The 14,112-nt window shown below is 45.3% G+C and overlaps 1 protein-coding gene across 1 annotated transcript in view; it reads left to right on the top strand.

Moving 5' to 3' along the window:
- Window positions 1-104: 104 nt before the first annotated feature.
- The window catches only part of LOC115553491 (dolichyl-diphosphooligosaccharide--protein glycosyltransferase subunit STT3B-like), a 46,649-nt gene continuing 32,641 nt past the window's right edge, over window positions 105-14,112 (top strand). The window contains 1 exon segment of the mRNA XM_030369796.1: window positions 105-687. Coding sequence (XP_030225656.1) covers window positions 392-687 — 296 coding nt within the window. The 5' untranslated portion in view covers window positions 105-391.

Below are 14,112 nucleotides of genomic sequence, written 5' to 3'. Positions count from 1 at the left end.
TCCAAGCAGTGTTGCCAGATTGGGCCAGAATCTGGCAACCATGAATTCAGCGTGTTGCAGCAAGAGTTGCCAGATTGGTCGGGAAATCTGCCCCAATCTGGCAACACTGCTTCCAAGGAAGAAGGAACCGCTTGAGACGCATGTGTCAATAACTGTGCTGCAGGATCCCGCTGCTATGTGACTCCTTGGGACGCATTTCTATCATTTTGCGTGCTTGGAAGTGAGGTTTGAATTTAGAAGCGCCACTGGTATCTCGGATCATAGTGGGAGCGAGTGGGGAGGGAGTGAAAAGGGGCTGTGGAAGTGTGGAGAGAAAAAAAAAAGGGGGGGTCTTTCTTTCCTGGTGTATCGGATAGCTCGCTCGTTAGCCACGACGGGACTGACGTAGAATATGGCGGAACATCACCCCGTTTCTGACAGCAAGCACAAAGCGCCCCCCGCCAGCCTCGGGTCCGCGTCCTACTCCGGGAATGGACGCACCGGCAGCAGTGCCTCCTCCTCGGCGATGGGAGAACCGGGCGGCTCCGTCGGAGGAGCAGGGGGTCTTTCGGGCGGCTTGGCACAGCCCGCCGGGTGGCAGTCCCTCCTGTCTTTCACCATTCTCTTCCTGGCCTGGCTGGCCGGCTTCAGCTCCAGGCTCTTCGCTGTCATCCGCTTCGAGAGCATCATACACGAGTTTGACCCCTGGTGAGTGTTGCAAACTATCGTTGCTTCCGCTTTGTGTTCTGCAGATTGATCCAGAGTGTAGAATCGGGACATGGACACGGTGAGGGAGAGGACGTGGTGGTTTGTGATCCAGACCAGGACTCTTCTCGGAGAGGTTTCCTTTATTTATCACGAGGTGTATCATCATCATACCGCCTGCTGCTGAACTGGTAATGAATTGTTTTAATCTTGGGTCTTTATGTGCACAACATTGTAGATGCAACACAATATGTTGTCAATGACAGCTGATGATGTTGTCGAGGATCTGGGAGCCCAATGAGAACTATAGTGACCCAGTGGTGCTCCGGGTGACAGTCAGAGGTTTGAACCCGGAAAGGTGCAACCACCAACCGGCAGGAGTTGTCGAATAGATTATTGTCCTTGGTCAGCCCTTCTGTCATTTTGAATCATCCTGTTGGAGGTTTTTAAAACTTCACTCTCTGTCTATAATGAAATATCCATGAAGACTTTAGCTACTCTTCGACACATTCTGGCCAACATCCTACAAGAGGATTATGACTTAGTTGCAAACGTTTTTGCATAGTTTTGTTGTTGTCTTGCAATGAAATGGCAATTTTTTTTAGTGAATCATTATATTTTCTGTGTTTTCAATGTTTTGCTGTCAGCAGGTTTTGGTAAGATTATATCAAATATAGTGTAATGAAAATTATGTATTAAAGTCAAGCATATTTTATATTATCATATATGGTCATGCCTACATTTAAATTACAACAAACAATCAGTAGCTTCCTCAAAGTATTCAGCCTTACCTATTTTGATATTGCGAAATATCTTCATGATTGATTCTTTCTGTAATCGTCTAAGTTAAGTCATTTGTGTATTGGATGACTTTTGTCCTCTAGGATATGTATTGTGTTAGGGTCATCGTTCCATGAATGTTTTTAAATGTAATTGTCACAATGACAACTTCGGAGAGACATTCTTCTTTCGTATCCACAGGTGTTGAGAGTACTGTTTGTACACACAGGTATTTCAATACCTGTGTCCTGGGACTCTAATAGTTATTTATTCGGTCAGAGGTTCATTACAGGCTACAAACTACTACTAAGCCTCACATCATCATTTCATGGCACTGAGGCTTTCAGCACTATGACCTCACTACAAGGTTACTCTCACAGGGAGTACCAGACGAGAGTCAAATGACAGTTGTAGTCTGTCTGTACGTCTGTCTTCTTCTTCAGAGGCCCTAGATGAGGCTGTCACTACGGCCAACAGGGAGCCTGTCAGTCGATGCGTTGTCACACTTTAATCATGTTTTGCGTTAATCTTGCATTGCACAACATCAGCCCGAACTGCTTCATTAGCGCTTGTGTCAATCTTTGGTGCACTAAGCATACTTTTAGCAAGCTGGATCTCCCCAGGAGTTAATGTCTTGCAGGGGCAGAGGGTAACGTTGGCACTATCCATCATTTCCCTGCTTCATCACGAATCAAAATGACTAATCATTAGTAACAGATTTTTTGTGCAATTAGTGTCAGTCAGAGTTCAGTCCACTCATCAGGGACCTGGCTTCAATCACGGCGCTACATTTTCTGCAATTTAGTTCTTTAATAATTAAAAAGCAATCTAGATTCCTGTGCATTTATCTGTATGTTATATTCCCCTTTAGTTGTGTTAATTTCCTCAGGCAAGCAAAGGGGGGGGATAAAGGCCTTATTGACATATGGCAAAGGTTGTTTGATTTCAGACGAGGTCCACCAAATGGTCCTTGCTGCTGTGTGAAGGGAATTCTTCTCGAAACCAGAAAACCTCAAGCGCCCTTTTGTAGAATACTCACAGGTGGGTGGGGATGGATTGAGTTGTGCAATGGAGCACCCCGACAAGTATGATGCAAACTGCCATTTTCCTTTATTCCCTCCCTTGCTGCTTACACAACGGAAGAAATGGAAGAAATAATCCATTGACTTTTTTTTTAGGATTGAAGTGATGATTGTGCGCCTGTCTTAGTCATCCTGTGTGGCTGCGCTACATAATTGGTTAAAAGTTGTGCCACATTTCCAGGCTTTCTCCCAAAATGAATATGTCTCCCGGAAAGTGTTTTTTGTGTTTTTTTTTCTTCTTTTTCTTCCTCATTTTCCGTTGTATCCGGCAAAGAGGGGTGGCGCACCAAGGTGTAGCTGAGCGGTTTGCGAATGGAAGGTAGCAGGGGGAGGGCTGCGTGATGGGTGGAGGAATGAAACGTCTCAGCTTGAAAGGGAATAGGGAAGCAGTTCCCCAGATTAAACCCTGCTGGCTTCATTTGCACTGACTGCCGCCGCGGATCAAACCCTTCCCTCTCCTGTGTGTGTTTGTGTGTGGTGCGCGCACACACACACACACACACACACAGCCTCGCCCTCACGCTGGCAGGCTCTCTTACCCAGGGGCTGCCGTGAGCTCCACCGATTCATGTGTTTATCTAATTCATGGGTCTCGCAGAGTAAACAACACTAGTATGAAAGACGATGCGATCCGGGGCACGACGAAGAGTACGAGACCTGAAAGGGTTGTGTTGTGTTGTTTGGGCGTCCTAGGGAGAAAGTGGAGCTCCGTCTCCAACTATCAGGGCACATTGGGCAGGGCAGAGATTTGAGGTCATAAGCGCTCGTCGTACCGCTAGGGGTGGCCGTGGGCCAAGTGCTCCTGAAACACGACTCCTCGTAGAGCGATTGACTGCCAGGCAGTGACGGCCAGACGCTTTGCCCGAGCAGAGAAGTAGAGATCCCCAGGGCAGAGTCCAGACTCGCAGCAGGCTGCAAGAGATCAGTGTTGCTCATGTACATCGGGCTACACGGGACCGAGGCCGGCCAAAGAAGGGGGAGTGCATGTTTATGAAATAGTTTGGCTTGCACATTTGTCTTCCCTGTGAAACGTGTGGTTGTGAGATGGTGGTTTGGTGTAGTGTGGCTGCCTGTTCCCGGTGGAGGGTTCGTGACATTTCCTCTTGCCCCCCCTAGATAGTACTGAAAAGGTTCTGTTTTTTTCCTGCATTAGGATCTGGTTTGGTTGCCGCACGGGGAATCGCATTCGGAACACAGATTTGTGTTCTTCCTAAATCAGCCCAATTGTAAAGGCGGGCATGAATAATGGATTCGAAGTGCCCCGGAGGAGGGCCAAGTTTTATTGTTCAATTTTTTTTGTTGCCTCTCCAGAAGCCCATTATGTAGATGGTTGGCACACAGCCCTTCTTTCCAGTAACGCAAATAAGGGTTTATGTATCTTCCATTTACCGACACCTATGTGTGTACCGATCCAACACCTGTATACACATTACCCCATCTGAGACTCGGACACAACACGTCTGAGTCACCACTGTACAGTGTGCCGCTGTGATCAAGGATGTTCGATTGAAGCAGTCTGAAGTGAATGAAAGGACGTGACTTGATTTTGTGAATATTAATAATTTACACAGATCCAAAAGTGCTGCTCTATTTTCCTTTGATAATATTAATTTTGCTGTCAGTGGCATATCAGCTGAAGGAAATTGATTAAATTGCTTGATTTAAATAGCATAAATTGGAAAGATTCCATAATAATTCCATCATACCAAATAAATAAGGAATTTCAATCTCCTCTATTATCATTTAGTAGTCGTTTGAAAAGAATACCCAACCCTGATGGGGTGGATTGGATTCTTACTCAACCTTGTGGTCAGATGTCAGACGTCCTTGGATAAAAATTCCAACCACTGGAGGTTTAAATTCCCAGGCTGGCTCTGCCAAAGATGCGAGGGCTGCTTGCATTACTGAATGCTGCCTGATTGTTTTCCCTGTCATGGCCCGGATGCACTTCACATCGATGATACGGTGAAACATTTCAGAATGTCTCTCTCTCTCTCTCACTCTCACTCTCACTCACTCACTCACTCACTCTCCTCCTCTGGCTCCCACGGCAGTTCTGTTACCTCTTCTTCATCACCTTGCACAACCCTGCATGTGGGCATGTCACATGCTATCTCCATCTTTTTTTCTCTCTCGCCCACCCTTCACACCCACCCGCCGCCTCTACCGTTCGCACCTCTCCGACGGCGCGCCTACCTTCTCTGAGAAGATTGTAATCGGCTTTGGCAGTTCTAACTAATTCCCATGGCCATTTTTCTAAAGTCACAAAGAAGTGTACAATTCAAAAGTCATCCTGACCTGACCGGTAGTGGCTATAAAACAACCTGGCGAAAAGGTCTGTGTTCTTGTCTGACACCTTCGCATTAGGGTCCTGATGTCTAGGCCTCGTGTGTCGTGGCATGGGCCCGGGGTCGGGTGTGCTTTATGTCTGACTCGTGGCAGCCCCGGCTGAGGCAGGATGAGAGAGGCTGCCCTCCTCCGTCCTCTGGGCTTCATAAGAGTTCTGCTACCAGACGTGACCTTGATTCAAGTGCTCCGTGAGACCACAAGATGTCGTTTTCTACTCGTGTGGCGTCAGAACCCCACTTCTTTCTTTTTCACAGAGTGGAGAAACCACACAGAGAGACCACCCCCCCCCCCCTAAACCCGGCCCCTTTAATACTCCTGTTCATCCTCTCATTCTTTTCTTCAACCTTTTTGTCCTGTTCTCCAATCTCCCTCGACACAAGTTTCCCCGCCACTTGCCATCAAGCTGCTGATTGCCCCCCCCCCCCCCCCCCCCCCCGGCAGTCCCCTGCGACGTCGGGCTCTCTGTCCGTACGGTGGCTCCTCTCTCTCACCTTTTCCATCGCATCAGAGGAGCAGGCTAGCATGAGATGGCAGTTTGGTCCGTGGAGCGCTCACAGGGCGGTGCAGACCTCCCCCCCCCCCATCCCCGCTCAGCGACAGTGCTCACTGGTTTTTATTAGCTGCATCTGAGCTTCCTTAAGTCCATCAGGGCGCGATACAGCCATACCCTCCTCGTCCCACGGTGTCCTTTTTAGTTTCTTAATGAGATGATCCCTATCGAGGACACGGAGCTATTCCACTCCTGACTCGTGGTGGAGGAGTGGGGTGTTGTGCACCGGGAATTTTGAACAAAATGCCTGTGGTGGTCCTCCTCGCTGAAGTATTTATGTATTCTGCTGTACTGTGCGATCTATTTAAAAATGGGCCTAACCGATTTTGATAGGTCACTGCAGTGCTGCCTTAGTGTGCATCCTGAATAGACCGAAGAGAAGCGAACACACAAACACGCACAGGCAAAGGCACACACACTAGAAGTGAGTCACAAATAGTATTGATTATTCAACATTTACTCTTAACTCAAAAGGGAATGACTTATTTTATTAATTTTTTCGGTCTATTGCAAATTATGTAGAACACCCTTGTGATACGACTTAAATCACAGTTGACCCTGGCATGGTGATACTAATTCTATTAGATGGAGCACTAATTGTAAGTGACAGTTTTTTCCGTCATTTGCATGCCAGAATTGCTCTGGTTTACCCATCTTAAGATGACTACCACGGCCAATTCAACTGTGACCAGTCTTTGTTTCAGTTATTTTACAGGAGTAAGAGCTATCCCCCCCCCCCCCCCCCTGTTGTCTAGTTTAAATCCAAGGATTTGTCCACACTACAACTTTCTTTCGTGTTCACACTGGGCATACCTTATTTACGACCGAAAGGTGAGCTTACCAGATCCAAGCCGCTGGTACTCTGCCAGCCCTGTTATTGATAACAGCGCCGGCCCTGTGCTCGGCTCCTCAGACAACAGGAAATAATAATGAGGGTTCAACGTCGAGCAGTCTCTTAGGATCCAGACTTAACTGCCTACTAGCGCTGTCTGAACAAACGTGTCGTAGTTTGAACAAGATAAGCGGTCTTTACCAAAGCGCCGGGCGGCCTTGTTCCCGCTGCAGGGAACGTTTTGTCGGATGGGATGAGAGGAAGGGGAGACACCCTAACAGTACCTCGCCACTCTCCCAACAACACCCCTGTGGCTGTTTGGGTCTTTGACTGGCGCTTTGGTTGAAGTACGCAATGGTCAATGTAGCTTTCATGTTATTTTTGAATCACATTGTAATTCGGCAGTAGCTCAGGAGGTAGAGCGGGTTGACTGGTAACCGGAATGTTTCTAGTTCGATCCCCGGCTACTCCTAAGCGAATGTCGAGGTGTCCCTGAGCAAGACACCTCCCACTAACTGATCCGGAAGAGTTGGCTGTCGCCCTGTGTGGATTACTTCGCCGTCGGTTTGTGGATGAATGGTTGCAAGTCACTTTGGAAAAAAGCGTCAACAGAATCCCCTAAATGTAAATGTAATATTGTAAAGTCTGAGCCATCATTGTACAGCTGAACATGCTGTATGTCGTTATGAACTCTGAGCCCTTTGTACTTTTGAGTCGTTGAAACAAATGAGTGAATCAGTCGTCCTCTTGGTTTTGTAGTCATCCTTCTACAAGCCCTTTACAATATTCAATGCTCCTTCTCTTGCATTTTACGGTAGTACTTGTTGGGAGTTGTGCTCCAACACTGTAGGAGTAATGCAATGAGGAGGACATCCTTCTATAGGTCAATTTCTTTGTGGAATATACTCTCTTCGCACATTCGTGTTATACCTGTGAAGAGGGAATTCAAGAGGCAAATTAAATCCTATTTTTATTTGTTAAATATGAACTCGGGACTCTGACTTGGCTTGGCGCTCAATGAATTATGTTTTGATGAAGGTGTTTGCGCTCTGAGGTGCCCAGACCCCCATTTATTTGTTTGTTTGACTGTTGCTATGTATTTGTAGTTTTGTCACTACTTTTACTGTATTTGAGTGATGATTAATTGTTTGTATGTTCAGATTTTAATTGGACCCCAGGGAGACTAGTCTGCCGCTTCTGCGACAACTAATGGGGATCCATAATAAACAATAAACAACAATACTTTCCCCGGTTCTGATAGGACTCCGCTTGGAGTCGAAAGGTTGCGTTCTCTTTATTTTATTTTTTCCTGTATAGATAAATGTGCACCATTTTGATTGACAAATCCGCGGTCAAGCTGTTCTGCACACAGGTCCACAGTAGCAACGCAGAGTATACGCCTGCAGATTTACTTGGCTGTTTCTCATTCTCGCCAAGTAAATAAGTCAGTAGTTGCATTTGGAACATTTTCTCCACCACATCCTACTGATAATGCTTGCAGGGTGCTCTTATGTGCAAGCTTTGCTTATCACTTGATTAAAGCCGCCGCCAGTGATTGGGCATGTGTGTAGCAGGCCCTGCCTTATGTAAATGAGTGGAGGGGGGGGGCTAACAGAGAAGCAATTTCTGCCTCTAGCATATATACCATCCAGGCCACTCCTGCTCATGAGAGTGGACTATGCTCTGCTGCCCCACGGATATAAGCTACAGCGCAAGTAGAGTTCTGGCTCGCATGGACTCTGTGGATAATTCACCCAGGCGGTCACCTTGAACACCAAATTATTACATCAGTCTTTCCCCGACCTCGCTTATATCAAGCATAGTTATCATTTGATGAATGGTGGTCCGGTGTTTAATACATAGGCCTGGAGAAGAAAACGATACCTTAGGGAAAATAATTTAATTGCCATTTTCTTTCAACGTTGACATTTTTTGTTATGCTTCAGTTGTGCAATTTCAGTCGCCATTTCCTCTACTAGACCACATTCTCTCATGTTGAGATGAGCCTGATTGTGACCGAAGGTTAGAAATGCTTGAAATGCTAATGAAGGTGAAACTCCTATTAATGGAGCTATATGGGGCAAATGTACTGTAGTAGATCTCAAAAGACCATGATATGCCGTAAGATGTAACGAACCTCTGACAACAGTGCTAAGCAGTTTAGAAAGTTCCTTTCTAGGTCAGAACGCTTGTGTTTGTTGTTGCGTGTGTGTGTTATGATTCACTTTTTCTTGGAGTTCCCCGGGTTGCCAGATATTAAACAAATTGGCACGCAATCACAGCATGCTGCAACCATGGAAGCAAACAAACACACTGGCTCGACTGAGTTTGATCTAGATTCTACCCTACATAAGAAGCCTCGTCCTCTTTTGAAAAAGACGTGCTTGACACGCGTACATCTTTGGGTTGCGTGTGAAGTATTGAGATAGGGCTTACGCCTCGTGCCCACTGCCTCCGTCCGTTAACTGATTCCCATTGACTTTGAATGGGGATGGACACGAAATGCATTGTGGATCCGTTCGCTCTGTCAAAAAGTAGAAAAATTTTCAACTTTTTCGGCTGCGACGGATCCGTCATCCAATCAGATCGTGTATGCAAATGTGTGAAATGTCTCGGGCTCTTACGACCCCGGAAAGCTCCCCTTCCGTCGTCCTTTGACTGACAGTGCAGTGGGCATGATGCGTTAGAGCTTAGGAGGATTTCAAGACGGATGCCAGATGATGTGGTGTAATTTGCAAACCATAAATACATTGAATCTAAGGAAAATAATTGAGATTGTCGCAAAATATAATGTTGTGCTCTGATCGTCTTCGCTCAAGTGTCAACCTGGCAACCCGCATGAGTTAAGAGTCAGGGGAGGACAGAGCAGCAGAGAAGACTCCAATGTTGGGATTTGGACTGCAGTACCCATTCTAAACTCTCAGTGTCACTGTTTCCACTGCACCTTTAAACTTCTCTTGAACTCGTTCCTTAATGTAAATTACCCCATGCATTTTTCATAATTGGCCGATGAAAGATTTGACGGTAGATACGTCTTTTGCTACTATCAGCCATCGGCAGTCTAATGATAGATAATTACAGTTTTCATTCATCAGATTAATTTGGATATTTTGCTTTTTATCAGCGGTATTGTTGCCCCTGTTCGATAGGTAGCATCAGAAAGTCTTGTGTCATTGCTGAGCTATTAATATTACTTGGTTCTTTGTAATTCGGTATTGCATACGTTTGAGATAAAAAATAAGGTTAATTCCCACCTCATGCACACACCTCAAATAACTGGCAATACTTGCTCCAAAGTAGATCAATCACTTGCTGTCTTCCTCATCCTCCCTTCTCTCATACTATCATACTGTGCCTGATACTGGTTCTCAAAGAAAAACTGCTGTTGTCTTCATAGAGGGCTTTACCTCACACTCTATAGGGTTCCACTACCCTGCAGAAACATGCATACATTCTCTCCCTTTACATGCTTCTGCGCTGACGTTGCCGCCCACATACGCAGAAATGTCTGTATAGAATAATAATGGCATAGATTAAAAATAATGCAAATTATTTTTTACTGCCAATTTTAACAAGGTTTTCCATAAAGTGTTTTATGGCGCTAGGATTGCATTTTTGCCAATGGTAGAATTGTCAGTGTTTTTGTGTGGTTTACTAGTTTCAACGAAAGGCTATCGGCCAATAGTGCAACAGCCATCTGATGTACATTGTGTGACACCGCACAAAGGCAAACAAATGTCATCCTAGGCTATTTGCAGAGCGCACAGATGTAGCTCGCTCACAGCCTGAAACCCTTTTCATCCCGTATTTCCCATAGTCGAATGTCATATTCTTTATCTAATCTGTTTGTGTTGCTGCAACACGCTGGTGCGTAGCATGTAGTCAGGAGGTGGAAGCTCAACCAGAGCACATCTTGATGCCCTCATTGTGGTTTTTAAAAGCCTAATCTGACATTTATTAAGTCATTTTCTTGCTTGACTGCTGTGTAGCTGCGCATTTGATAAATTTCATATAATATCCACTATTGTGCGATAAATTGTAATGGCAAACGAACAAGGTGCTATTTGAAGTCTGTTTTGCTTCGGTGTACAGAACTCGATCCAGGGGTTAGTTTGTCCATATGTTTTTATTTATTGTACTGTCTACTTGTCCATTGAAAGTGAGCATCCTTGCATTTTTCCTTTAGTGGTGAGAGGAAATAGCCTTTCCTTCTCACCAGCGCTTTTGTGTGTGTTCCTGTGCACAAAAGGCCTGAGATTGACTTTTGGCTCAATTCCTCTGGTTAAATAAACATCTTGACAAGGACTACTTTCCTGACTTTCATTACCTTAATTAAAATTGACACAGCCGCTCCCAAGAGGGTACAATACTGTAGGATGTGAAGACTTCTTTAAACCAATTCAAATGAACACGATCGCGGAATGAAGTGTTGTGGCCAAATTCTTGTGCAAAGTGAAGTGTTTTGGCTGGCCTAGCCTTTTCCCCCATCCACCATGATGCCAAGGTCTTTTGAGCGGGTAGACTTCTCCTGCCGCCCCCCTCCGCCTCTTTAAAGAGCAATATGGTGAGGTTTATCCTCAGTAAAAGAACAAATGAAAGCTGCAAAGTAGAATAATGGCCTTGCCTTCGGCCCCTCACAGTTTATTAATCACTGTACTCAACAAGAATCAAGAGCTTGTCTTTGTGCGGCCGATACATATTCACTGAAAAACTGCAGTTCAATTTGTCAGTCCCACTTAAATAATGCACAAAGCATTACAAAACCTATAAGTCTCATCTTGGCTCTTTTATTTTTAATGAACGATGAGACACTTGGAGGTTAAAGAGTGTCAGGTAATTGGAAAGTTGGGATTCGAGAAAGTTCAAACAGAATGACCTCCTCTGGCTCATTCAATTGCTCCCAGCTTTGCTGCTCCTTTGTATTATTTTGTATTATTCTGCTCGCCCACCTTCCCTTCCCTGTCATTTCTAGGTTTGCGCTGTCGGAGTTCTGCTCTTCAGCATTCACCAGCCGTGAAGCTGCATGCTTGCTGCTGGGTGCCAATTAGTTTGGCCCTGAGAGTTCTTCCAGCAGATAGCTTGTCTCTTTGATGTTGACCAGCCAGGCTCCTTTCCTCCTTCTGTTACGGATACTCTTTCTTCCACCCCCCCCCGCCTGCCCGCCTATCTGTCCACTTGCCTGGCATTGTCTCGGTGCATATGTGTATCAGTCACATTGGCTCACTTAAAGTCCCTCTGCTCGTCTTACTTATTACCTTGGGTGTAGTTGTCTCCCAGGGGTCCTAGCCCCCATCCTGTTCCTTTCCTTATTCGTCCTATCAGGCCGACCGGTAGGTATTTCTCTCCCAGTCCCTGGAGGAGGTCCCCGGCCTGCTCTTCAAGGCCGGGCCAACGGGTTTGCCAGTGGAACAGGGAACATTGGGAAGCAGAGACAAGGGCTTTGTTTTCTTTCTGGCCAGGTAAAGAGATTAGAGGGGTCTGGATAAGGAGATCTGTGCAAGAATGATTGGATGCGGCCGGATTTCGTTTTCCAGGAATGGCATCGTAGTACTCAGTCTGTCTAGGCTGTAGAATAAGATGTATGAAAAGTCGTCCACATTCTTGAGTCACCGGTGCTTTCTGCTTCAAAGGGTTTCAAGGTCTAGAAACTTCCTAGTGTCCTGATTTAAGTTTGAACAAGTTTGCTCTGTTTATTTTCAATTTTGTTGTGTATATTCCAACCCCTGGTTTATTGACTAAATCTCAATTTGACCTATAAAATAATAATGTTTCGAAAAGATCAGTCTTGTGGAACCCTTTTGTTAAGGGAAAATGTTACCCTGTAGTTTCCGGAAAGCAAGAAGCGTGTGGTGTATCTTGTTCTTGGCCACAAACCTACGTAAATGCAGTACATACACTGAGGTCACTACTGCCGCTGTTCTTTTATAACTGAAAAAGCAACAGACAAATGCGGTCCCCATTGTAGGGCCAACAAACCCTGCGGTAGGACGAACTTGTTTGTTACTGATGCATATTTGATGTGTCTGGATCCATAGAACAGCCATCATTTACAATGGCTCAACTGTGCCATGTATTATTGCGTTGTTTTACCCTGGTCTTAAAGCGATGATAGATTGTTTTTTCATATTTGTTGAAATTCTGTTTAACTCCAGACAGCCATTCATTCCATTCCGCCTGAGTACAGTGATTGGATAACCTACCTGTCCATCTACCTGTGTGTATTCCACAAGGCTGGCTGAGCTATTGCTAAAGCTAGCGAGCTAGTCATGTGTTTTGGGGCTCGTGGCTTTGACGAACAAAACAAAACAAAACTATGATCGATATTGCGAAATTAAAATGAAATCGATCCAAAATCGATTAAATCGATTTTTCTTTTTACACAGCCCTATCCTCGAACATTGTTCTTGTTTTGTGTAAACTCCATACCAGCTGCTCGCTACCTTCACACCGCTTGAGCCTAACCGCATACCCTACAGAAACCTTCAAATCGTTACTTACTCTAGGTGGTTTCTCCATATACCCTGACCTTAGTGTGCTGGGTTCTTCAGTGTGGAGATGGATGATGTCAGGGCATCTCATGCGGCATGGCTTAATGTGCCAATGCGCCAAGGAAAAGAAAATTGGTGGAAGTAGTGATCACCGCATGATCACCCCTGTGAGTATTAGCAGAGACAACAAGAGAAGCAAGAGGCTGATGTGACCCGATGGGTCTAATGTAACATTCATATTCAGGGCGGATCCAATGCTCAGCAATTCACTTTGCCTTTTTGCGCATGTGCACATTGATGTATTACTTATGATGTATTACACACACACAGCCCCCCCCTATCCTCGGATGCCCTCTAGAGTTATGATGAAGCTCAGTGATTTTCATGGGGATGTGGCGAATGAGGCTGATATCCAGTGTTTGGGGAACCAAAGGCCTCTGGCCCCTGCTGCAGTCATACTGAAGGAGAGGAATCATTCCATGAAACATATTAGAAGGCCAGAGCAGACACTTGGAAATGCTCAAAGGCTCACTCCTGCCAGAGAAGAAAATTCGACGTGTACAAGAGGTCGAGATGGGTGCCACTCAGGTTCTATAGGTGAGGCTAAAGACTTGTTGATTCTGGATGGCAGCAGGGTAGAAAACATTATGGATGTCTCAAGGCCGAGTAATCCTGACTAAGGCTTGTCATAATATTATATCACATTGTTATTGTCTAGCCCCATGTTAATTTCAGTTATGATCAGTCCGCTTCTGGGAACATAAAGTCTTATTTCGATCTTGCTGGTATTCTGTGCCCAGCCAAACAGCTAGTGTGATAACTAGTGCTGCAACATTTCCCCGACAGGCCCAAGAAATACCAGCCACAGTTGCAGTATTATGCATTATGTTTACAAAGTAATTTGACACATAGTGATGGGTAGCACTCTGGATGAGCTCTGAATGTGTTTCTCTGGTCAACAGAGGTTGGGGGATTTCAAGGGTAGGCTAATGATTGCTGTAGATATCTGCTAATTAATTTTTCAGACATGGACAGTATAATGTTGGGTACACACTATATGTTTTTTTCAAACTTAGAAAGCATGAGAGCACCCACCGACACGATACTACTGTGAACTCTGCTGTCCCTGTTCGCCACACTGCAGGATATCAGATCGTAAATATTGAACCGGTCTACTATTTGCGATTTCGATCGCTGAGGCTCTGATCGTTAAAAACACATACCACCCACACCACAGGATAGTTTCGGTAAAAATCGGTAGAGCTATCAACAAACAAGGGCTTTACTGAGCAGAGTCGGAAGAGGAAAATATCGGGCGAATTATCCTGTAGTGTGTACCAAGGATAA

The sequence above is a fragment of the Gadus morhua genome, chromosome 11 (assembly GCF_902167405.1).
Source record: "Gadus morhua chromosome 11, gadMor3.0, whole genome shotgun sequence".
In the NCBI taxonomy this organism is placed as follows: domain Eukaryota; kingdom Metazoa; phylum Chordata; class Actinopteri; order Gadiformes; family Gadidae; genus Gadus; species Gadus morhua.
Note: the sequence above shows the minus strand (reverse complement) of the source record. Positions and strands in the feature narration are given on the sequence as shown.